Source organism: Hylobates moloch, unplaced genomic scaffold (assembly GCF_009828535.3).
Source record: "Hylobates moloch isolate HMO894 unplaced genomic scaffold, HMol_V3 SCAFFOLD_22, whole genome shotgun sequence".
Lineage (NCBI taxonomy): Eukaryota > Metazoa > Chordata > Mammalia > Primates > Hylobatidae > Hylobates > Hylobates moloch.
In genome coordinates, this window is record NW_026652297.1 from 16,318,035 (window position 1) to 16,341,342 (window position 23,308).

Sequence of the window (23,308 nt, forward strand, 5' to 3'; positions counted from 1 at the left end):
TAAGAACTGTAAGACTAGGCCTGGCGTGGTAGCTCACACCTGTAATCCCAGCACTTTGGGAGGTTGAGACGGGTGGATCACAAGGTCAGGAGATCGAGACAATCCTGGCCAACATGGTGAAACCCCGTCTCTACTAAAAATACGAAAATTAGCAAGGTGTGGTGGCGTGCATCTGTATTCCCAGCTACTTAGGAGGCTGAGCCAGGAGAATCACTTGAACCCGGGAGGCGGAGGTTGCAGTGAGCTGAGATCGCACCACTGCACTCCATCCTGGGCGACAGTGTGAGACTCTGTCTCAAAAAAAAAAAAGGAAAAGAACTGTTAAGACTTCGTAGTTCTATACTCAGAAGTAATTTTTATAGTTTGGTATAACTTCTTCAAGGTCCCCTTTTTTCCCTTTTTAAACAAAAAAGGGATTTTTAGACACGTATGTTGAACAGTACTTTTTCCCCTACAGAATAACTTATCTAGGCATCTTTCTTTTTCTCTCACTCGTTCTCTTTAGTGGTTTTATAATATGATATTGTATGGATGTATGCTATATTGCTATCTGTAAAGTACCTCGTTGATGGGACACATGGATTTTTAATAGCATTTTATTATTTCAAACAATGATTCCCTTCACCATTACACAGTTTCCCTCATTTCATTTTATAGGCAAAATCCAGGTAATGGGAGGATGAAAACAATTGGTAGTTCATCTTTTATTGATGTTTCTACCTTTGCTATTTCTTTTATTTAAAAATGTTTCAATCTTTGCTTTTGATGAATATGGAAACAAAAAAATGTGTGTTAGTGTGTATCCCTGTGTGTGTATATGTACATATATATGTGTGTGTATGTATATAAATATGTTAAGAACATCTTTGTTCAGAAGTTTTTGTGCACTTGTGGCCTTATTTCTGAATAGTAAATTACTGCTAAGAAGTGGCTAGGCCAATGTGTGTGCGTCTTTAAAACTTTGAAAATGTGCGTCTTCTTTAAAACTTTGAAAGATACTGCCAAATGTACCAGTGAATAAGTGCTTATTTTTGATCTTCATTTCCTAATACCAACATTTTAAGTATACTTGTTTGCCTTCCAATCTCCCTTTCCCTCCCCCTCCCCATATGTCAGTGTGTATTTTCTAAGAAAAAGGGCATTCTTTATACAACCAAAGTACAATGATCAAAACCAGGAAATTTGACATTATTATGTTATCTAATCCACAGTAGTCACATTTTATCAATTATCACAACAATGTTCTTCATAGCTAATTTTTTACTAGTTGGTGTCTCTTAGTTCCCTATCAGTCTGGAACAGTTCCATAGGCTTTCTTTGTGTTTTTTGGCCTTAACGTTTTTGAAACTTACAGACCAGTTATTTTGTAGAATGCCCCTCAGTTTGCGTTGTCTGAGGTTTCCTCATGATTAGATTCATGAATATCTCTTTGGCAGTGATACCACAAAGGTGCTGTCCTTCCCAGTGCACAGGTGCCAATTTGTCCCATGACTGGTGGTGGTAACTCCGAACACTCTCGTCACCAGATTTCTCCCCTGTCAAGTTTTTCACTTTATAATTAGTAAGTAATTTGTGGGGAGATAATTTGAAACTATCTTTTAAAAAATCTCATTCCTCATCATCCTTTCAACCACTACTTTTTGTATCTGTTTTTGGAACTAGTTTCATATTTCAGCCTGTGGTGTGGTGAAGGTAGTGTGTTTCCTTTCACTGGAAGAGGTCAGACCTACACTGGATAACCATACAATAAGGCTGTTATAGGAGGAATTCAAGTATTTGTGGAGTGGTTGCTACTGAATTTTAAGCTCCCTTGCAACTCTGAGGTCCAGTGTTTCTATGAACATCTTTCAGGCAGAGAAGCTTCTTATATTCTCCAAAAAGTTGACAGCTAATTCCTTGTTATTATTCTTACCTTTGATGTTGATACATATAAAAACAAATAATGTATTTCAAAATGATGAAAGGTTTATTAGAGAATTCAGTTCTAGGTACTTCTATTGACTTTGAACAGAGTGTGAATATTTCTGGGCACACTTAGGAAAAAAGAATGTTGATATGAGAGGTTTCCTGGGCAAGTGTATGGGTAGTGATTTGTGAGTACAAAGGCAATGTGGGAAGTGGCAGTCAGGACTGAACAAAATAAAACCTTTTACTGATTCCTTTAAAACAGTTAAAATACACTGTTATTTGGAGTGAGCTCAGGGCCCTGATGTTGCTGGTGATGGGTGTCTGAGTCTTAGGAGCCTGTTACAGGGGGAAGTTGGAGTGGGAGAGAGCAGGTAGGAGGGGCTCAGGTGAATATATACGTTTGAAGGGGAAGCAGTGTTAGCATGGTACATTTTGGGTCAGGAGAAGCCTTGACGTAACTGTAACTGTACTCCCATATCATTCACATTATTTTATAGAGCATAATTTCTAAGTTACCTCTTTGGCAGGTATAAATATCATTAGTGCACATTTGGGCTGCCACTGCTGGTATGATATTCTTTGTGAGGCAGAAGTTTCCTGATTTTTTTGGAGGGTATGACCATTTATTTACATGTCCAGGCCAGAAATGTAGAAGGGATCCTAGTTTCCTTCTCCTACACTTTCTAAATCTAGTTGATTCTCTCTAATTATTACATCTTAAATTCGTTTCCTACCTCTCTTGTAACCCAATGCCTCACCCTTAGTTTGGGCCTTCATTGTTTCTTGCTGGATTCAGAAGTGGTCTTCTAACTGGTCTCCTTTCCTCTGGACTGACCTCTTGTTGCACCCTCCACAAAGCCACCTTAGGCTTCTCTGTTGCTACTGGAATAAAGCTCTTGATTTTGTAGGAGGCTTTTATGATCTGGTCTCGGCCTTTCTTTTCTGCCTCTTATCTAGCCAGTCATTTAGTGTCATTTTTGTCTGTTTTGGAATTTCATGAATGCCCTGTGATCTCTCACAGTGCTGCTGTTTGCCACAAATGCCCTTTCTTCATTCTTTACCTGAATAACTCCTGTTTACTTCATAAAGCTGTGACCTGGTGTCACCTCTCCTCCAGCTGTGTCAGGTGCCCTTTTCTGTCTGCACAGTGCCCTTCTCCTCTCTCATAGCCCTAGTTATACTTTAAGAACATTGTAATAGTTGATTTTCTTTTCTTTCTCCCTCCTACTTGCTGAGCACCTTAAAGGGTATCCTCTGTGCTTGGTATAGCACGTGGTACTTACTGCAGAAGAGATGTGCAGGTAGAAGCCACAGGGCCCAGCTCAACAAATGGGGAACTTCTGAGCAGTTAGGGCTTTTCAGAGTTGGGATGTGCGGCTTTAGGAGTGGTGACTTTCCTATTTCTGGAAGTGTGAAAACATATAGGCTGGGTACACTCAACAGTAGTTGCACAAATGGGATTTTTCAGATATTTTACTCGTAATAGATTGAGGTTGTAAGTTTGGAAAAATGAGTGGGTTGAATATAAACCTAAACTGATTTCACAAGTTCATCTGTAACAGGTATAAAATTTAGAGGAAAGTAACCATCTTACTGTGTTTTTTTTAGTAAAAAACTAAGGAAATATGTCTGTGTTAATCTAGTTTCAAGCTTCAGCCACTATTGCAGTTGCCAATTCTAGGTAATAATCTCTGGTGATTTTAGCACAGTTGATTACGTTTATTTATTTTAAAAATTAATCTTATGAGTAGATAATATATGCACATTGTAAAAATTTAAAAAGCATAAAGGGTATGCAGTGAAAAATAAGTCCCCTATACCTTCTAGTACCATCCCTGAGCAGTCCAGCCACTTAGTTCCCCTTGCTTGAGTCAGCCACTGTTGCCTGATTCTTGTCTTTCCTTTAGAAATAGTTCATGTATATATAAGCATCCGTGTGTATATGTATATATACATCTTTCAACAACTAACATACCACATACTTTTCTGCAGTTTGCAGAGCACTGAACAATATCCTGGTCAAGGATCTCTGTCACTTGATACAGAGTTGTACTTTTTCCCCCTTCAAATGGCTGTATTACTTATTATTATATGGTTGTACTTTGGTTATTGATCAGTTCCTGTGAGGAAATTAAGACCCAGATTTGGAAAGGGACTTGCTTAAGGTAGGAGAAGTAGGGTTAGAGGAAGCAGAAGGTAGAGATGACCTGAAATGGGAAAGTCACACATGAGGGCAGGGGAGGCTTGATGAAGGGTTTGTCACCTGATCATTTAACCCTGAGGTGTAATCATGAACTTTCAGAAAGAAGGCCGTGGCTCTGAAGCTCTAATACTTTATCAGAAACCCTCAGTTCTTGCTTTTTAAGGTTTTGCCAGAAGACGAAATATTTGCTTCCAGAGATCTGCAGGCTCCCTGGTATATGTCAGTTCAACATCGTAGATATTTTAACATTAGTTTCACATATCACAGCTTCTGGTAATAGTGTTTCTCAGTGTTTACACTGTTTTGTCTTGCTGCACAGATTGTGGTCTCTTCAGAGGCTTGAAGCTGTCTTACTCTTAGGGCATAGGTCACACATGCCTTAGTGAGTGGTCAGGAAAGACCATTGTGTTAATTGCATTTTGAGTTGGGAGTAGAACTCTGGTATTGCTTCTTTTTCACAAGACCACACACTTAAAAGCAGGCTACTGAGAGGCGTTAACAGATAATTAGTTTCTTCTGTATTCCAGAACATTCCCCAATGTCCAGGAAAAACATGTAACTGTGTCTGTTAAGTGTCAGTAGCTTTTTTTTGAGACAGTCTCGCTCGGTCACCCAGGCTGGAGTGCAGTGGCGCTATCTCGGCTCACTGCAACCTCCACCTCCTGGGTTCACACCATTCTCCTGCCTCAGCCTCCTGAAAAGCTGGGTCAACAGGCGCCCGCCACCATGCCCAGCTAAGTTTTTTGTATTTGTAGTAGAGACGGGGTTTCACTGTGTTAGCCAGGATGGTCTCGATTTCCTGACCTCGTGATCCACCCACCTCAGCCTCCCAAAGTGCTGGCATTACAGGCATGAGCCACCGCACCTGGCCGTCAGTGGCTATTTTAGATATCCAAAAAGCAAAAACTTGCCAGAATGTAGCAGAATATTCCCACTACCCACCCTCACCCCATGGCTGTTCTCTGCTTTCAGGAATTCGTCATCATTTTCTAGGAGTTGCAGGGAACTTGTCCAGAGTTCTAGCAGGCACTGCTGGAGGTCAGCGGCTGTGTCCTTTGCAGAGTGAGGTTTCTATGAGAAAGGCATTACTTCTAGTAAGTTCAGAGAAATTAAAAGGCTATTTGGCTGTAGACAAGTGTATTCACTTTAAATCTGTACTCTGTGTGTTCCAGAAGGAAATGGCTTTACTTACCAGCTTCCTATTTGTAATTGCCATTTGTTTCCAAGTAAGGGAACATAAGCAAAAATGTTTATTTTTCAGTTTATTCAAATGTTTATATTTTTGATAGTTTCCTGTTTCTTTTTTTTTTTCCTTTCCTTTTCTTTCTTTTTTGTTTTTTTTTTTTTTGAGACTGAGTCTCCCTCTGAGTAGCTGGGATTACATGTGCCTACCACCATGCCCACCTAATTTTTGTATTTTTAGTAGAGACAGGGTTTTACCATGTTGGCCAGGCTGGTCTTGAACTCCTGGCCTCAAGTGATCCACCTGCATTGACCTCCCAGAATGCTGGGATTACAGGTGTGAGCCACCACGCCTGGCCTGTAGTTTCTTTTCTGAAGTATTTTGGCTCACTCTACATTCTGATAAACAACTGCTGTTAAATTTCTTTGTCCCAGTAGAGTGTACATTTAACTTTTGAGCAGATCTGTTTCTTTAAAGGATGATTGGCAAGTGAGAGTCCTTACAGATTGATACATGCCAAACTAGAGAAAATTTGACTTCAATAATTGGCAATTTCTTCTCTAATCCCAGAAACTGCAGTTTTAAAATTTATATCCTAAAGACTGCAGAGGGAAAAGAGAACTACCTTGTGAATGCCTCCGATTTTTTGACAGTTCCTCAGAAAAGGAGCCAGCAAGCAGGCTTCCACAGTTTCATGCTTCATATTCCTCTAAGCTGCTGATACGACCAAAGGGGCTGCCTTCTCAGATCTCCTCCTCAGCTCTTTGCACCTCTCCCTGTACCCTCACTGGCCAGCTACACTCACAGCCTCATTTCCCTCCCTTCTCTCCTCCTTTTCATCTTGCCACACTGAGATGCTCAGGTGCCAGTCTTACCCGCTTTTTTAACTGCAGTTAGGGCCCTGGACCCCTTTGCCAGACCCTCTCTGCTTACTTTGGGGTTCTGGTCTCTGGTCTGCTGCTTCTCTCCTTGTGATAACTGAGACCTAGAATAAAGGAGACAGGACGTTTCTGGGGAAATAGTAAGTGTGGCTTTGAATTTGTTAAGTTGGAAGGCTGTAGGATAATTAGGTAGATTTGCCTAGTAGGTAATTGGACACTTGGGAGGGATTGAAGGTAAAAGAGAGTGAGAGAAATTGACGATTAAGATATCCCATCAGTGGTGAAATGGGCTAGAACCTAGTGTACTAGGAGAGAAGGATTTACATTTGGAGAGGAAAAGGGACCTTTCTTTGGGACTAGAATGAAAAGAATAGATGCTCTAATAGATCTGCCGGGGTGTTGAAAAGAAAGACAGAAATGGGGTTCCTCTGTGCTAGTGGAAAGGGACAAGGACATTGAGTGTGAGGAGGTGGGGAAGGCCTGTAAGGTTGGAATAAGACTAGGGAAGAGAGGGTCAGTGAGGAAGGGATTGCTAAGTGGAACTAAGGGCCTCCCCTGAGACTGGAGGTCATTGTTGTGTAAGAGCTCCTTCTCTGTAGGATGGATTTCCTTCAGCAGTGCTGAGCGGCAGGAGTAGAGTAAGGGGTGGTCAGGATGCTAGAGCTGCCCTTTGAGGGTTTGGAAGGAGTGAACCAGCTGAAGGTGCCAATATGACTGTCAGTAACGTTGCCTTCTTTAGGGCTTGGGCTGTGGAGAACATGAAACTAGGTGTTCATGGCTATACTGGAGAGAAAGGAAGTGGCTTTAACTGGCTGCTGCATCCTGCTATGAACACAGCCCCTGGCTCATAAATGTGCCTCATAAATGTTGGCTGACTTGGAGTGATGGAATCAGAGAACTGGTTTTGTAGGAATCAGAGGTGGTGATGGGATCTTTGATAGAATGGCATTTTTGCATTTGTTTTGGTTATGAAGTAATTCTTTAGCGTGTCAGGATATTGAATACTGAATATTGAAGCCAGGGAGAACATGGCAGGAGACCAAGGCCTCTGCAAGTCCTGTGTGGGTCATTGGTGTTGATGGCATGAGAAGTCGCCATTATGAGTAGAAGCTGTGAGCTTCGGCCGGGCGCGGTGGCTCACACCTGTAATCCCAGCAATGTGGGAGGCCAAGACAGGTGGATCACTTGGGGCCAGGAATTCGAGACCATCCTGGCCAACATGGTGAAATCTCGTCTCTACTAAAAATATAAACATTAGCTGGGCATAGTGGCGTGTGCCTGTAGTCCCAGCTACTCGGGAGGCTGAGGCAGGAGAATCGCTTGAACCCAGGAGGTGGAGGTTGCAGCGAGCCGATATCATGCCACTGCACTCCAGCCTGGGTGACAGAGTGAGACTCAGTCTCAGAAAAAGAAGTTATGAGCTTCAAAGTAGAGGGGATTTGCATGAGGGCATGAGGAAGGGATGTCTGGGAAGGACCTAGTGATCCTAAATAGTGCTGATCCTACTGTCTAAGCCCTGAGGATCAGGTGTTGTAGGAACTGAATGATAGGCAGGGAAACAGATGACTTCTGAGGAAAGCAAGGTTGTAGGAGAAGGTGGGAAGACATTTATGAAGAGGCAGAGAGTGTAGGAGGCTGTTCTGAATAGGGAGGTTCTCAGAACGGGGAAAAAACAGAAGGCCTGCAACAATGTTCTTGACAGACCCAGGAGGGTTTGTGTCAGAATCCCTGGGGCCAGCAGTGGGCTGATGATTATGGAGAAGTGCAGCATGGCAATAAGGTGGCTGTTCTGGAATGACTGCTGATGCCGCTGATGTCAGAGGAGACTTGTGCCAGGCTAACAGTTAGGTGTATTGCATTAATGATCTTATTTGATCCTCATAACATGTATTACCCTCATTTTACAAAATATGGAAACTGAGAGAAGTTACTGATTTACCTAAGAGTCACGTGGTATCATGGTTCCAAACCTATTTCTTGCTGGCGGTGCTGATTTCTTTTGTGCCCCTACCCTTCATGTACGGTCCTGTTCAGAGATAGCATCGGTGTAGGGATGTATAATGCATTCTTTGATGTTGTATTGCTGGAAAGCTTGCTCATTCCCTGTCCAAACTTGCTTGGCAGTGGCTCTCTAGCACCCCCTGGTGGCAGCAATGGTATTGTGATATGCTAAGGTGAGTGTGAACACTTCCTAGCCAAGGTACCTCGAAGTCACTGATGTGGTGCAGCAAGAACATTTCCTTTGTTGGGAATGTGGCAGTTATCAAACACAGCCTTTAACAGTTGTTTATGTACCTATCTTAACTGCAAAGGAAGAGTTTAATGTTTGCATACTCCTACAGTGTTTAACTAAGAGACTTTAAATAGAGTGTGAAAGGAGAAACCCCAAGGGGAATCAAATTCTGGACTGAGCCCTTCTTCTTCATGGGTAACAACGCCTTCCACCTTAGCCCAAGCATAAGGGCCATCCCTTCCCTTATATCTGGGATGATACTCTTTCCCTCTTTTCTTTCATCTTTATTATGTACCATTTCATTAGCTTTTTTCACTAGCCTATATACATATTTGAATATCTCATCTAAAAACAAAGAAAGAAAAGCTTTGGAACACCCCCCACTTCACCATCTGTCTCCCATTCTTCTAGTTAAGTTTCTTGAAGAATGGTTTATCGAACGTCTTTCTTCTCACTCTTTTCCCAACCTGCTGCCTCATGGCTCTGCAAATCTCAGTCTGCCACCAATGATACTCTTTGTGACCACTGAATGAGGGAGGGATACCATAGTTATCAAGAACCTGTGGGCAGGGCAGAGAGTGATGTGAGCTGTAGGGCTTCATTGAAGGTCTTGATGCTAGCAGCCATTCTGAATTTCAGCTATTGCTTTGCAGTTAGAGCTGCTGCTTTCATGAACTCTCCATAGCAACAGAGCCATAATTATTGTTGCTGATTGGTTCTATTAAGCCACATTGGGTAGGCCAAGTATGGATAGATAATATTGGTGTTTTAGAGACATCTCATGGGTTGCCTGTCTTCCCTTCTGGATTCTGAATCACTTGAGAAGTAGATCCAGAGGTCAAATGGGGATCTAAACATGAACTTTCTTTTTGGTGAGAGCAAGACTAGAGGATGTGACTTAGATATTCTATGAGAAATCTGCCTTGGAATCTGCTTATTGTGTGAGTGGGTCTGCAGAGCAGACCTTCTTCCACCAGCCACAAGGATGCCCTCCGAGCTTGGCTTTCATTTATCAACCAGAGAAGGCATTGGTAGCTATTTATGGTCTGTCAGTTACATATCTCACCGCTTTGGTTCTTCATATCTGGCTTTCCATGGCCTGTCAGTGCTGCGTAGTCCTCAGCAGGATTTCTGACCCGAGATGGCAGCTTTTATGGAAGAGTGGTGGTCCTGTTTTGGACTTAAAATAGAGGGTGGCTTACTGGGTTGAATTTTTATCCAATTGAAAATTCTTAGGACTGTTTCTGACAATTTGGATTTTTTTATAGCTAGATTATTTGTACATATGAAAGGCTCATCCATTGATTAACGAGCTAATTAATGAAGTCAAGCTGATAGTATCCTTCCTGTTATCACAGGTCCATTTTGTTTATTTCTGTCTATTTTACAGGTTGAATATAAGCTGGGATTCCAAGTGGACAATGTTTTGGCAATGGACATGCCCCAGGTCAACATTTCTGTTCAGGGGGAAGTTCCACGCACTTTATCAGGTAAGTAAGATTCTTCAAAGACAGAGTTAACATGCTTTTTCAACTGCATCCCCTATGGCCCCAAAACAGAAGTTTACTGATGTGTAGTGTGTATTACTTGATAGGCATAAGATATACGAGTACTGTGAAAGGTAATTTTTGTAAATATTTGCACTGTGTTCTTAAACCATTCTCTCTTTTCTGTTCTTCTGGAACTCTCTGTGCTCCGCCCTCCCTGTCTCCTTTTCTGCATTGTTGGTACTTACCTCCACATGAGTCCCTGTGCCTGATCTTGTTTCGCTTTGATTAGGCACAACATTTCACCCTGTGGCCCAGATGATCTTTGCACAGTCATATTTGACTCTGTGACATGAAGCCCATCAGTGCCCTCCACTCCCATCAACTGAGCATTCCAGACTCACCACCTTGTGTCCTGGATCCTTTATCATCTGCCCCTGCCTGCCTGTCTAGCCTTGTTGCTGCACTTGCCCCAGAGTTCTAGCAGTTCCAGACTACATGCAGTTCTGATCTTCAACCCTTTGCATGTGCTGGTCTCAGTATTTGGGATTATCTTTTCCTCTTTCTGCTTGTGAACTCCTTTCTATTCATCCTACTCATTCTGCAAGACTCAAGATCTGCACTGTCTTTTTCCTGTCACCTTCTTTTCTTTCATTTGTTAACTTCTATTCTTCCTACCCCTTAGAACCTTATATTTAACTGTTTTTTTTTTTCACTGATTACATTATCTCGCAATTCCCTTGATGCTTAGCATAGAGTATGGTGCAGGATAGGCACTCAGTACAGTCTGAGTAAATGAATAAGTGTCTTATTTACACCAATTTAACTGCTTTTGAGCTAACTTCTTAGGCTCTTGAAGTTGTGGTATTTGTAAGAAATGGAAATTTTTAAAAATTGAAAGTATCAGCCACAATAGTGTTGTGAAACTTTTTCTGGCAGTCATATTCACTGTTATCAGTGACATACATTAAGCTTAAAGAAAGCACAGGAAGGCTGCTTAAATTTTTATGGGCAGTAAAGGAATTTAGAAATGCCCATATCTTTAATGCACTCATACAGATGGTAGAATGATATATTTTAAATTTGTAGGAAAAGAATCTTAAAGATTGGGGAAAAAAATTATATGCACTGAAGTCTGTTATCCCATTGTTACAATTCTGTGTTAAAATCAATTTCTATTGAGAAAGGTGATAGCTGACAATTTATCAGATTCATTTACAGGTTTATATTTAATCTTTTTATTAAGAGCAGACATACTTGCATTTTGGTAGTGAGTTGTCTTTCCATTTGATCATGTAATTTCTATTGTTACTATTGCTGATGTGTCTGTTAAGGTTTGCCTTATGATCCTTCAGCTTTAGTGTACTGGAATAGCAGGACTTATGAGACAAAGTGATATATTAAAAACAATGAGCAAAAGTTGAAAACAATTACCTCTTCATTGATGTCTTGGTTTGTTCTTTAATACTAACTTTTATGTCCATAATGAATTAAATGCTTAATACCTAGAGGTGTGGTAGTCTGAAGATCTCTAAAAACTTTTGTTTAGTTACTTTAGTTAAATGTATTACTTTTAGTTTTCTTGCAGCAAAAATAAGTAATTCTAAAATGTTTAAAAGAATCATTTTGGGGCATTAATGTTGATTTTTAGAAAATGTAAAATATTTTTCTTATCTTTTTCAAACAGTGTTTCGGGTAGAGCTTTCCTGTACTGGCAAAGTAGATTCTGAAGTTATGATACTAATGCAGCTCAACTTGACAGTAAATTCTTCAAAAAATTTTACCGTCTTAAATTTTAAACGAAGGAAAATGTGCTACAAAAGTAAGGAATTTATTTACCAAAATATGTTTTACGTGTATGTGAGAAGGTGAAAAATAGAGTTTGTTGTTTTTTCACAGATTTAAGTATGACCAACTCGTGATTATAGTTGCAAGTGAGAAAAGAGCACTGGCAGGTGAAGTTTTGAGATAACCCCAGATAGTTGGTAGCCAGGAATCTCACTCAGGCCTCATTCAGCCCATGCTTTCTCAAATCTTTTGTCAGAATTGCTAAGATGTTTTCCATTAGGAATAGTGCTAAAATGGTTGAAGAGGTAAAGAAATAAGAAAAATCTGTTGGGACTTTTGAGTAACTATGTTAACTGTGTTTCCCTTATCAAGTTACTTTTATGCAGAAGCATTGCCCTGGGGTGAGATAGACCTGGGTTGGAATGACAGCTCTGCTTTTTTCAGGATGTTGATACAAGTTACATAACCTCTCTGAGACTCAGTTTTTTCATCTGTAAAATGGGCATAATACCTGTTTCAGAGGTTTGTTGTTTTTTACGATTCATTAAATCTAGCCTAAAACTCAGAATACCGTATTGGGTACTTACCAAAGTTCTTTTTGGTTTTGAATTATCTGTTACTGAAGAAATCAGAGTGGATATGAAAGAGTTCCAGCATGCTAGGTCATAAATCAAAGAATTTTAGAGTTCTCCTTACAAGTTTAGTCCAACCCACTCACTGTAAGTTCCACAAAGCTACAGTGACCCAAATTTACAAGGTCACATAGGTAGAATTGGTTAGTATCTAAGATGGTGGGGAAACATCCTTAAAAAAAACCTCCCAAACCCTGAGTGCTTCCTGTGTTCTAAGTGCTTGACAGGTATTACACCTGTTTAATCCCTACAGCAACCCTAGGCAATGGGTTCTCTCATTGTCTTCATTTTCAGAAAAGGAAGCTGAGCTTCAGAGAATATAGCTTGCCAATATCAGATAGCTAAGTGGTGCAGCTAGGATGCAGACCTGTCCTCTCAGCCTCTTTGTTAAACTGTGTTTTAATAAATTTCCCAATTGAAATCAGTGCTGAGTGTTATGAAAACACCTAAGGCCAACAAGTGAGTTGTAATGGCTAATGTCTGGGTACATGCCAATAAAAAAGCTGCACTACATTTGAATAGACATTTTAAGAAAGAAAAGTTAGCATCTTTCAGCTTTAGTGTTTTGGTACAATTTTCAGTTCTACTATATTGAGTTATGTACCAACTTCCATGTAATGTTAAAGACAAAGGAGATTTCAGAGACTCTCTACTCCAATGTAGTAGTTACATATTTGATATAAGGAGATTGGACCCTAGGCTATCACAGCTAGCCAGTGAGGAGTGTAAAACATTTAGTTCCTGATCCTCAGAGAGATGGGCATGACTGTACCACGGTGCTTCATCCGTTACTCTCAAATAAGGCAGAATGATAACCAGACATGGTGTGGCCTCTGGATCCCACCAGTGCTAGTATCAGCTAAGGTTAATGATCAGCTGATACTCGAAATGGTCACATACTTTCTCCATTTTCTTTAGTATTTGTGTGAAATTAACATTAAAATTCTGTGTTGGAGTAATTTTCTATTCTGTTTTAGACTTAAGTTTTTCTCTGGTCCTCTGTATTTGTTGGTCATGGTTTTGGCCACCCTAGTCACCCAGTTCAGGCTCATGACTCTTACTTTATTATGTGATCCGAATGTATTTATTTATCTGGTTTTCCAGCCTACTATATTTCAAAAACTGTCTGCAACAGAAAACGTATCTGTACTATATGGAATGTTAGTAGGTGTTACTAGCAAGAAAAGTTTCCTTTATCATATGAGGATGGGAATTATGGGTTAGACAAGTTTTGTGACCCCATAACTCCTTTTAGTCTTTACATTCTAATGTTCACTGTGAAGCTCCAAAGAGACACTATAGTATGTGGCTTTTCCCAAACTTCTTGATCATAGGAACATTTTCATTGAACATCTAGAAGTAACACCCTTTGGCTAACAGTGGTATAGACTATTGATTGGTGACTGTAGTGATGATTATCAGAATAGTAACATAGCTTTCATTATCTTGCAACAAATACCTGTTGCTGAGTTCCAGCAATGTTCTGATAATTATAGTAATTAAGGATTTTCATGGAAAAGAGAATTTCTAAAGCATCATTTATCTCCTTTTAAATTCAGAACTTGAAGAAGTAAAAACTTCAGCCTTGGACAAAAACAGTAGCAGAACTATTTGTAAGTGTTACTGTATTATCTTTATCCATTATTAGAAATGAAAAATGGTTGACTGCATATAAACATGATTGCATGAAGCTTGGAGGCCTCATGGTTTCCAGTTTGTCAAATGATAATGACACCATGCTGTTATTTTGCTGGTACTTTGTAGACTGGTGGATAGGTCATGAAACTGTCAGAATATTGAATATTTTGAGAACTAAAATTTATACGTATTTTGTAATGAGTAAGCTAAAAAGTTTTACAAGCAGGAATATCATATATTTTTGAGTAGTCATAATTATATGAAATATGTGTAAGATCTTTATTAGCAGAGGGTTAGAAAATCTGGCTTGCAGCCTGGACCTAATCTTAAGCTAATTTCATCCAGGTGAAGGTGTAAGCTTAAAGATATTATGTTACTTAAACCTACAGAGCAGATATGCAAAGTAGATTTTTATTTTTTGGTATTGGTTGTGTTTAGATATTATTACAAACTTCTTTTTTTCTTTTCTGACATGAAGACATCGTTGGGTCTTACTCTTCTTGCTGTAGTGTTAATAGCAGTATCTTAAAAGGATACTAGATTCTCTTCGTGCAAGTAGACTTTAAAAAATTGGTTTTGAAAACTTTAAGTACATGAAAGTTCAGAGTACGCTTTGATGAACTCCCATGTGCCCATCCCCCAACCTCAGTAATGATCAACACTTTGCTATTGTTCTTCCATTGATTCCCTCCTTTTGTGGTTGGTTACGGGTGGAGGAGAGTATTTTCAGGCACATCCCAGGCGTCAGATTATTTCACGCATAAATATTTCAGGGTGGATCTCTTTTAAAAGGGCCTTTAAAAAAACCCCACAATCACCTAATACCTATTCATTTTGATTTATCACATATAACAAAATTAACAGCAGTTGCTTAGTATCTCCAATAGATAGTCCATGTTCAGATTAACCCAATTGTCTTTAAAATGTCTTTTTTCCCCCCTGAATCAAGATCCAAATGAAGCCTACACAACTGTTGGGGTGATATATGTTTTGTATTAATCAGAAACCACCAACCCTTTTATTAATATTATTTATTTATTGAAGAAATTATGTCATTTGTCCCATAGAACTTCCCACATTCTGCATCTTCCTGAAATCATTGACCATGATTTTTTTTTTTTTTTTTTTCCTGTAAACTGGCAGGTAGATTTTGCACTTGGTTAGATTTAGAACCAACTCTTTTGGTAAGAATAGTCCATAGATGATACTCTGTGCTGCCTATTTTGTCTTTTCATCACCTTGGGAGGCACAGAGTATCTGGATGTCCCAAAGTGGAATTTTTTTGCCTGTAAAATAATGTGACATATTGTCTACTTGCTGGAATATTTCTGAAAAGAAAGAAAAAACATTAAAATGTCACTGTTGCCAAAGTTTACTTTTAAAATTCTGGTGACTTTGCCCGTTTTTTTATGCTAGTAGGATATTACTTCTCATAAAGAGCAGTATTGCATATTCTTGGCCTCTGTCTGTGTCTTCCTTGCTCCCTCTCATCTTCCCGCCCTTTCTATTTATTCATCCACCCAATACCTATGGAGAGTCTGTGGTGTGTTAGGCGGTATGACTGAAGCAGAGGACTAAACTGTGAGCAAATAGACCCTATCCTCGAGGGTTTATAATGTAGTGGGAGAAATAGACAAGGCAATATAGGCAGTGATAACAACATAGCATGGCAAGCTATGATAAGGCAAGCACAGGGGGATTTGGGAACCCAAGGATAGCTTCCTGAGAACAGTGACAGCTCTTCTGAGAGCTGAAGGGTGACCAGATGGTGGCAGATGAAGGGTGAATGAGGGAATGGGAAAAATGCCTAGGAAAGCCTGGAATTTGGAGGTAATTGAGCAGGGCACATGTAGGGGGATCTGCCCAGCAGAGCCATATCTTCGGCTCTGCCCTGGAAAGTGCTTGGACAGCACTGCTAACATATGCCTCCAGAATTCAGAATTTTTTTCTGCCCCTCCCAAGATTGAATAGCTTTCCCATGGCATAAGGTAATTCTTGATGAAAGTCATGCCTTCATTCAGGCTACAGCCAAGTCTAGCTGCCCTAGAAGTCATTTGGTCTCTACGTTAATCTGTTCTGATTTATTGTTTGTTGATTGAAAGTTTAAATTTTAGAAAAGTTTTATTTTTCTTATTTCCATGTGTTTTTGAAAGCTGTAAGTTTTATCTTTTATCCTGACCTATCCCCAGAACTCCAAATTTGTATATCTGTCAGTTTAACATCTATGCATGGAGATACAAGGAACCTAGTTAGTAGACTAGGTACTCCAAATTTAACTTGGACAAAACTCTTGATTTTCACATCCCCAACCTGCTTATTTTTATCTTTGTAAAGTTACCCTTATCCAAGTTATCACTTAAGCCAAAACTTTTCATTCTTCTTTTTCTTTCTACTTTGGTACAATCCATTAGTAAGGTCTGTTGACTGTGTTCCCAAATCCATTGACTTCTCATCTTCACTGTGACGCTCTTGTCCAAGCCAGTGCCGTCTCTCTGAATTACTCTGGTAACCTTCTAACTTGTTCCCTGCTTCTGCTCTTGCTCCCCTACATGGCATTCTTCACACATCATGCAGTCATTTTTTGTTAAGTGGCCCTGTGAAATTGCTTTGCTTGAAACCTTGCAATGATCCCCCATCTCATTTAGGATAAACCCCAAATGCCTCAAGTTTTGTTCAGTAGCGTTATGATGTGAGTACTCATGATCAGATCTTCCATGAATCTCCAGTCACACCAGTTCTGCTTCTGTTTACATCTTCCACTCTGCCTGCTTATGTCATCTGTATCTTTGTGTTTTTTCTCATTTTGCTTCTGTGTGTGTGTGTGTGTGTGTGTGTGTGTGTATGTGTGTATGTGGCTGTATCTATGTCATTGGGTTATTTTCCCTGTTGCTGAGGCTTTCTTTTTGTTTGTCTCTGTTATTTATTTATTTATTTGTTAATTATTTTTGAGACGGAGTCTTGCTTTGTCACCCAGGCTGGAGTGCAATGGTGCGATTTTGGCTCACTGCAACCTTTGCCTCCCGGGTTCAAGCGATTCTCCTGCCTCAGCCTCTCGAGTAGCTGAGACTACAGGTGCGCAACACCACACACGGCTAATTTTTGTATTTTTTTTTCAGTAGAGATGGGGTTTCACTATGTTGGTCAGGCTGGTCTCAAACTCCTGACCTCAAGGGATCACCCGCCTCGGCTTCCCAAAGCGCTGGGATTATAGGTGTGAGCCACGGCACTCACCTGCCTCTCTTTTTAAAATAATATAAAGCTGAGTATCATTTTATTTAATGAATAGAGCCTTTAAAAACAGAAAAGCAAAACAATTTCTGTTACTCTCAAAAAAGAATAAATGTTTGTTTTTATAAACTTGTGGACCCTTCTGTCACTCAGTCTTCTGTGAGTCAGTGGTCCCTGGCAACAAAACGATGTCTGATCCCTCTAACCCAAACATCATTGTTGAAGAAATATGAAGAATATATAGATCTGCACTGTCTAGTATGGTAACTGCTAGCCACATGTGGCTTTTTAACTTTAAATTAATTACAGTGAAGTAAAATTAAAACAACAGTTCCTCGGTTTTACTAACTACATTTCAGTAGCTTTAGTTGTACTTACATTTGAATGCTTAATAGCCACAGGTGACCAGTGGCTACTGTATTGGACAGTACTCTAGAGAACATTTTCGTCACTGCAGAAAGTTCTGTTGGACGGCACTGCTGTAGTATATTTTATGCACTGCTATGTTTTATGTATACCACTTGTGAGTGACTACTATACTCATTAGCCAAAAATTCTATTTAAAATCTTTTTTCTTTTTTTTTTTTTTATCTTTGTAAAGGTACCCTTATCCAAGTTATCGCTTAAGCCAAAACTTTTCATTCTTCTTTATCTTTCTACTTTGGTACAATCCATTAGTAAGGTCTGTTGACTTTTGTATTAATCAGAAACCACCAACCGTTTTATTAATATTATTTATTTATTGAAGAAATTATATTATTTGTCCCATAGAATTTCCCACATTCTGTATCTTCCTGAAATCATTGAACATTTTTTTTTTTCTTTAAACTGGCAGGTAGATTTTGCACTTGATTAGATTTAGAACCAACTCTTTTGGTAAGAATAGTCCATAGATGGTCTGTCGCCCATGCTGGAGTACAGTGGAGCAATCTCGGCTCACTGCAACCTCTGCCTCCCAGGTGCAAGCAATTCTCATGCCTCAGCCTCCCAAGTAGCTGGGACTGCAGGTGCCTGCCACCGTGCCTGACTAGTTTTTGTATTTTTAGTAGAATCAGGGTTTCACCATATTGGGCAGGGTGGTCTCAAACTCCTGACCTCAAGGTGATCCACCTGCCTTGGCCTCCCAAAGTGCTGGGATTACAGGCGTGAGCCGTCATACCTGGCCTAAAATATTTTTTTAAAGCTACAACAAAAACATCAAAAAAATTATGTGAACTTCCACCAATATGCTACTGGTAACTGATCTTACCAAAGAATGGGCACATGAAAAGTACAGAATACTTATTTGTGTATATTGGGTCACAAAGCAGTCATATTTGTTTAAAAAGCTAAATGTGCTTTTTGTTTTTATTTCAGATGATCCTGTACATGCAGCTCCAACCACTTCTACGCGTGTGTTTTATATTAGTGTAGGGGTTTGTTGTGCAGTAATATTTCTCGTAGCAATAATATTAGCTGTTTTGCACCTTCATAGTATGAAAAGGATTGAACTGGATGACAGGTATTGTACATATTTTGGGAAAGAAAAAAAATGAAAGCAGTTGTTTGTATATATGTGGGAGCCCATACACATCGATGCGCAGTGGTGCAGGGGAAGGAGGGAGGACGACCAAGCCCCAGCCAAAGGAAAAATAAGATGACCTAATCACTGTCTCTGGTTTCTCTGATTTTATTTTTATTTTTTAAAAATTAAGAAGTCAGAAATTAGTTTTTTAGTTGTTGGGGAAGAAGCGGAAAACAAGTATGTTTTTTCTATTCCCTTTGACATGACTCTACCTCAGACCATTGCCTTTTCAAAATAGCCCTATTTCTTCCTTCTAGCTCCTGCCTTCATCATTCTCCATTCCTCTCTTCCTCCCTCCCTCCATCCATCCAGTAAACATGTATTGAGCACCTGCTCTGATTTAAACCATTGGTTCTCAACATGGTTGCACATTAGAGTCAAGGAGAAGCTTTTAAAACATACTAGTATTTGGGTCCACCTTCCAGAGATTTTGATGCAGTTGGTTTGTGGTAGTATTTGGGGATTAGTATTTTTCATAAAGCTTCCTGGATGATTCTAATGTACAGCCAGTTTGAGATATACTGGGTTAGATACTATGCTAAGTGCTGGGAACAGAAAGAAATAATGATATACTTCATAGTTTCAAGATTTTAATCTTTTACATTAACCTGTAATTATAAAAGTATGTAATTTGATGACTGTGATGTGTAAAGTGTGTGAATACAACAGGTGTTTGTCCAGCCTCAGTGAGTCAGAGATGACAAGGAGGACATTATAGTCAAGTTAGGGTGAGAGGTACAGATGGAATGATAGGTTTGTTTTCATAACACACATTTCTTACTTCCCTTCTCTGTGATTCCCAGTTACTGACTGAAGACATGCCCCAGCTTTGTGACTTCTTTGAAAGCCCTCCTTTATGTGGAGATGTATCATCCATACTCTTTGAACCTTTTCTCCTCTTATTGCTGTATCCTTACTTGCGCTCCAGTCAAATGATTACTTATTCCTCACTTTTGCCCCACACTTTGCCCTTCAGGACTTTTGTTCATGCTTTCTTCTTCCCACAGGCCTCCATGCATTTTCCACCAGTCCAAACTTGGTCCATTCTTCAAATTCCAGCTCCATTGCTGTCTCTTTCATGAAGTCTTTTCTAAGCCTCCCAAACACCCCTTTCTCTTTGTCTCTGCCTCTCTCTCGTAGCAGTTACTGTACTTTTTCTTCTATAATTTTTTATGTAATTGTCTTACCTTTAGAATGTAAGCTTTTTCCAGTTAGGGAGCAGTGTGTCTTACTCATTGTTGAGTCACCAGTCCTAATTAGTCTTAACATACAGCTGGGAAGCATATTTGTAGCATAAGAATATGAAGGGGAAGGGAGCTGGTTGGATTCAGTACTGCCCCTTAGTACTCTTTGTCCCCACTGTTTTATTTTCCATTTCTGTGTGGAGAAAGAAGAGAAAAGGGATACGAATGAGAAGGAAGTACATATATGGTTTCAGAATATGTTTTGTGTACATGGTGGTGGTGAAGTTAGGTTTAGATTTTACAGGGGAAGAAATGGCATTTGGAAGCAATTGAGGGAACATTTTGATAGGACTTTGAGAGAGGATACAGGTAGAGAGGTGACTGAAGAGCATGACATTTGGAAGTCAGTCTTGATATACTCAGAGAGTTGCGTTTTCCTTGAATGCTTGCATGTGTGCTAGGGCTGTGAGGCCACATAGGCCAGAATTTTGCAATAACTCTCAGATTCCATGGGGCATCTACCTCTGCCTGCTGAAGTAATTAAGTTACCATCCATGAATTGGTGTTCCAGTTCTCTGTAGTTTTCGGGCAAAAGTTTCCAGACATAACCTGAGTAAAACCAGCTTATATTATCACATGTTTTCAGAGCATAGTCTAGTGGTCAAGAGTATGGACTCTAGAGCCAGACCATCTCTGTTTGAAGCCTGGCTATTCTGTTTACTAGTTTTATGGGCTACATGGAGTAAGTTATATAGCCTATGTGTGTCTCAGTTCTCCTCTGTAAAGCAGAAATACACACCTAGTAGGTATGTTGTGAGGTTTTAATGAAATACAGTAAGCTGTTAAAACACAGCCTTATGTATAGTAAATGGCATTTTATGAAGTTTTTAATAAAGTTGCAGTATGCTAGTATGTCCAGAATTGGTTCCTTCTGGTGGGTTCTTGGTCTCGCTGACTTCAAGAATGAAGCTGCGGACTCTCGCGGTGAGTGTTATAGTTCTTAAAGATGGTGTGTCTGGAGTTTGTTCCTTCAGTTGTTCAGATGTGTCGGGAGTTTCTTCCCTTCTGGTGGGTTCATGGTCTCACTGACTTCAGGGGTGAAGTCACAGACCTTCGCAGTGAGTGTTATAGCTCTTAAAGGTGGTGCATCCGGAGTTGTTCGTTCCTCCTGGTGGGTTCGTGGTCTCGCTGGCTTTAGGAGTGAAGCTGCAGACCTTTGCGGTGTTATAGCTTGTAAAGGTAGTGTGGACCCAAAGAGTGAGCAGCAGCAAGATTTATTGTGAAGAGTGAAAGAACAAAGCTTCCACAGCATGGAAGGGGACCCAGGCGGGTTCCTGCTGCTGGCTTGGGTCGCCTGCTTTTTTTCCGTTATTTGGCCCCACCCACATCCTGCTGATTGGTCCATTTTACAGAGAGCTGATTGGCCCATTTTACAGAGTGCTGATTGGTCCGTTTTACAGAGTGCTGACTGGTCCGTTTTACAGAGTGCTGATTGGTCTGTTTTGCAGAGTGCTGATTGGTCTGTTTTTACAGTGTGCTGATTGGTGCGTTTACAAAGCTTTAGCTAGACACAGAGTGCTGATTGGTGCATTTACAATCCTTTAGCTAGGCAGAAAAGTTCTCCAAGTCCCCTACCTGATTAGCTAGACACAGAGCACTGATTGGTGCGTTTACAAACCTTTAGCTAGACACAGAGTGCTGATTGGTGCATTTACAATCCTTTAGCTAGACAGAAAAGTTCTCCAAGTCCCCTCGCGACCCAGAAGCCCAGCCGGCTTCGCCTCCCACTAGTGGTGATGGACAAAGTTCTTCTGCCCTTTCCTGTCCTATTAACAATTATTTATTACCTGCCAGGCAAGCTAACAGTGGTGACCAGAAAGCTCCCATCCAGTTATCCAACAGCATTTAAGAGACATCTGCTGCTTCTCTCTCTGCATGGGGGCCACTGGGATTACCATTTATTGAGTGTTTTCTGTTTACCAGTACTGTACCATGTACTTTATATGTATTATCTTAACACTCACAGCCACCTAGAAATAGGCTTGAAGAGATTAAATAACTTTTTCAGGATTGCTCTTCTAGGAGCAGGGCAGAGCAGGCGGGACTCAGTGTTGTAATAGCTGTGTGTTAATAATCCACTATTGTCATTGTATAAAGCACTTGCTGTGTGCCAGGCACTGTTCCCTGTGCTTTACGTTCATGAACTCCGTTAATCTTCACACAGTCTGGTGAGGTTGGATGGAGCCCATGGCTCCGTGGAATTCCTTAGAAAGGGATGATAGTGTTCTTCCATTCCAGGCACTTAGCAGCCACTGCTTGTTATAAACAGATCTCCTTAGAGGCAGATAATTAACACTGCCTGAGATGTGCTCATGCCAGGGCAGTTGGAGCTCATGTGTGTGGCTTTTCCTCTCCCAACACTGCAAATTGATCTTTTCAGTCTCTGTGTTATGCCTGATGAGTCTGTCCTGGATAGGCAGAGCTTCTCTTTACATTCACCCTGAAGTCCTGCAGGGGGGTTGGTCTGCAGTGTGTCTCTACTGTAGTCTTTCCCTATTAGTTTGCGACTGTGGGAAAGTTTATTACTCCTTTGTGGGATGCTCGAACTTGTTATCTGGCAGCATCTTCATTTTTCTCTTCCAGTTTCTATTATCCCCACCACCACCACCACCACCACCATGCCATTACTGGTGACAGAGTTTCCCTTTAAAATCTTTGATTTTATATCTAATGCCTAACTGTCTGACACATAGTAAAATACTCTAACTATTTGGTTGAATAACCAATGAATAGAGGGAGGAAAAAAACCATTTTGTTATACCAATCATTCTTTGCTTTTTTCACAACAGTTTGTGTCAAAAATGACCATTCTGTCTGGTTTATGTTTTCTGTTCCAGGGAAGTGTGGTTTTCTCTGTTCATTGATTGACTCAGTGTTAATTGAGCTGTCACTGGGGCTCACTCTGGCCCACCTGCTGCTTATTGTGCCAGGTACTGGCTTAAGTGCTGGGGAAAGAGAGGTGAATAAACAGGCACTTGTCCTGTCTTTGTGGAGTTTATAGTCTGGTTGGGTGAGACAGATATTAAACAAAAAAAATCCCTACAGGAATATAGGGGTCACAATCTTTGTCTGTTGCATTCATTGCTGTATCTCTAGCACCCAATACAGTACCTGACATGTAGTAGATACTTAATAAATATTTGTGGAATGAATGGATGAAGTGGAGTTACAGAGAAAAATAGAAAAGTACAAATTGTAATAAGTGTTTTGAAGGAAAATTATGATCTTTCCCAAAGTTCTGACTTCATTCTAAGACAGGGTTAGTATCTCCATACATAATTTTACTTGCTTTTGAAAATCAAATGAGATAATCTATTTA

At 40.2% G+C, this 23,308-nt stretch overlaps 1 protein-coding gene across 2 annotated transcripts in view; it reads left to right on the forward strand.

The window, feature by feature from the left end:
* Positions 1 to 23,308, forward strand: part of RYK (receptor like tyrosine kinase) — a 92,616-nt gene that overhangs the window by 27,742 nt on the left and 41,566 nt on the right. For both annotated transcript variants that reach the window (XM_032143578.3, XM_032143577.1), the window contains exons 3-6: positions 9,799 to 9,898; positions 11,583 to 11,717; positions 13,875 to 13,928; positions 18,538 to 18,682. In XM_032143578.3, coding sequence (XP_031999469.1) covers positions 9,799 to 9,898; positions 11,583 to 11,717; positions 13,875 to 13,928; positions 18,538 to 18,682 — 434 coding nt within the window. The remainder of the gene's footprint in view (positions 1 to 9,798; positions 9,899 to 11,582; positions 11,718 to 13,874; positions 13,929 to 18,537; positions 18,683 to 23,308) is intronic.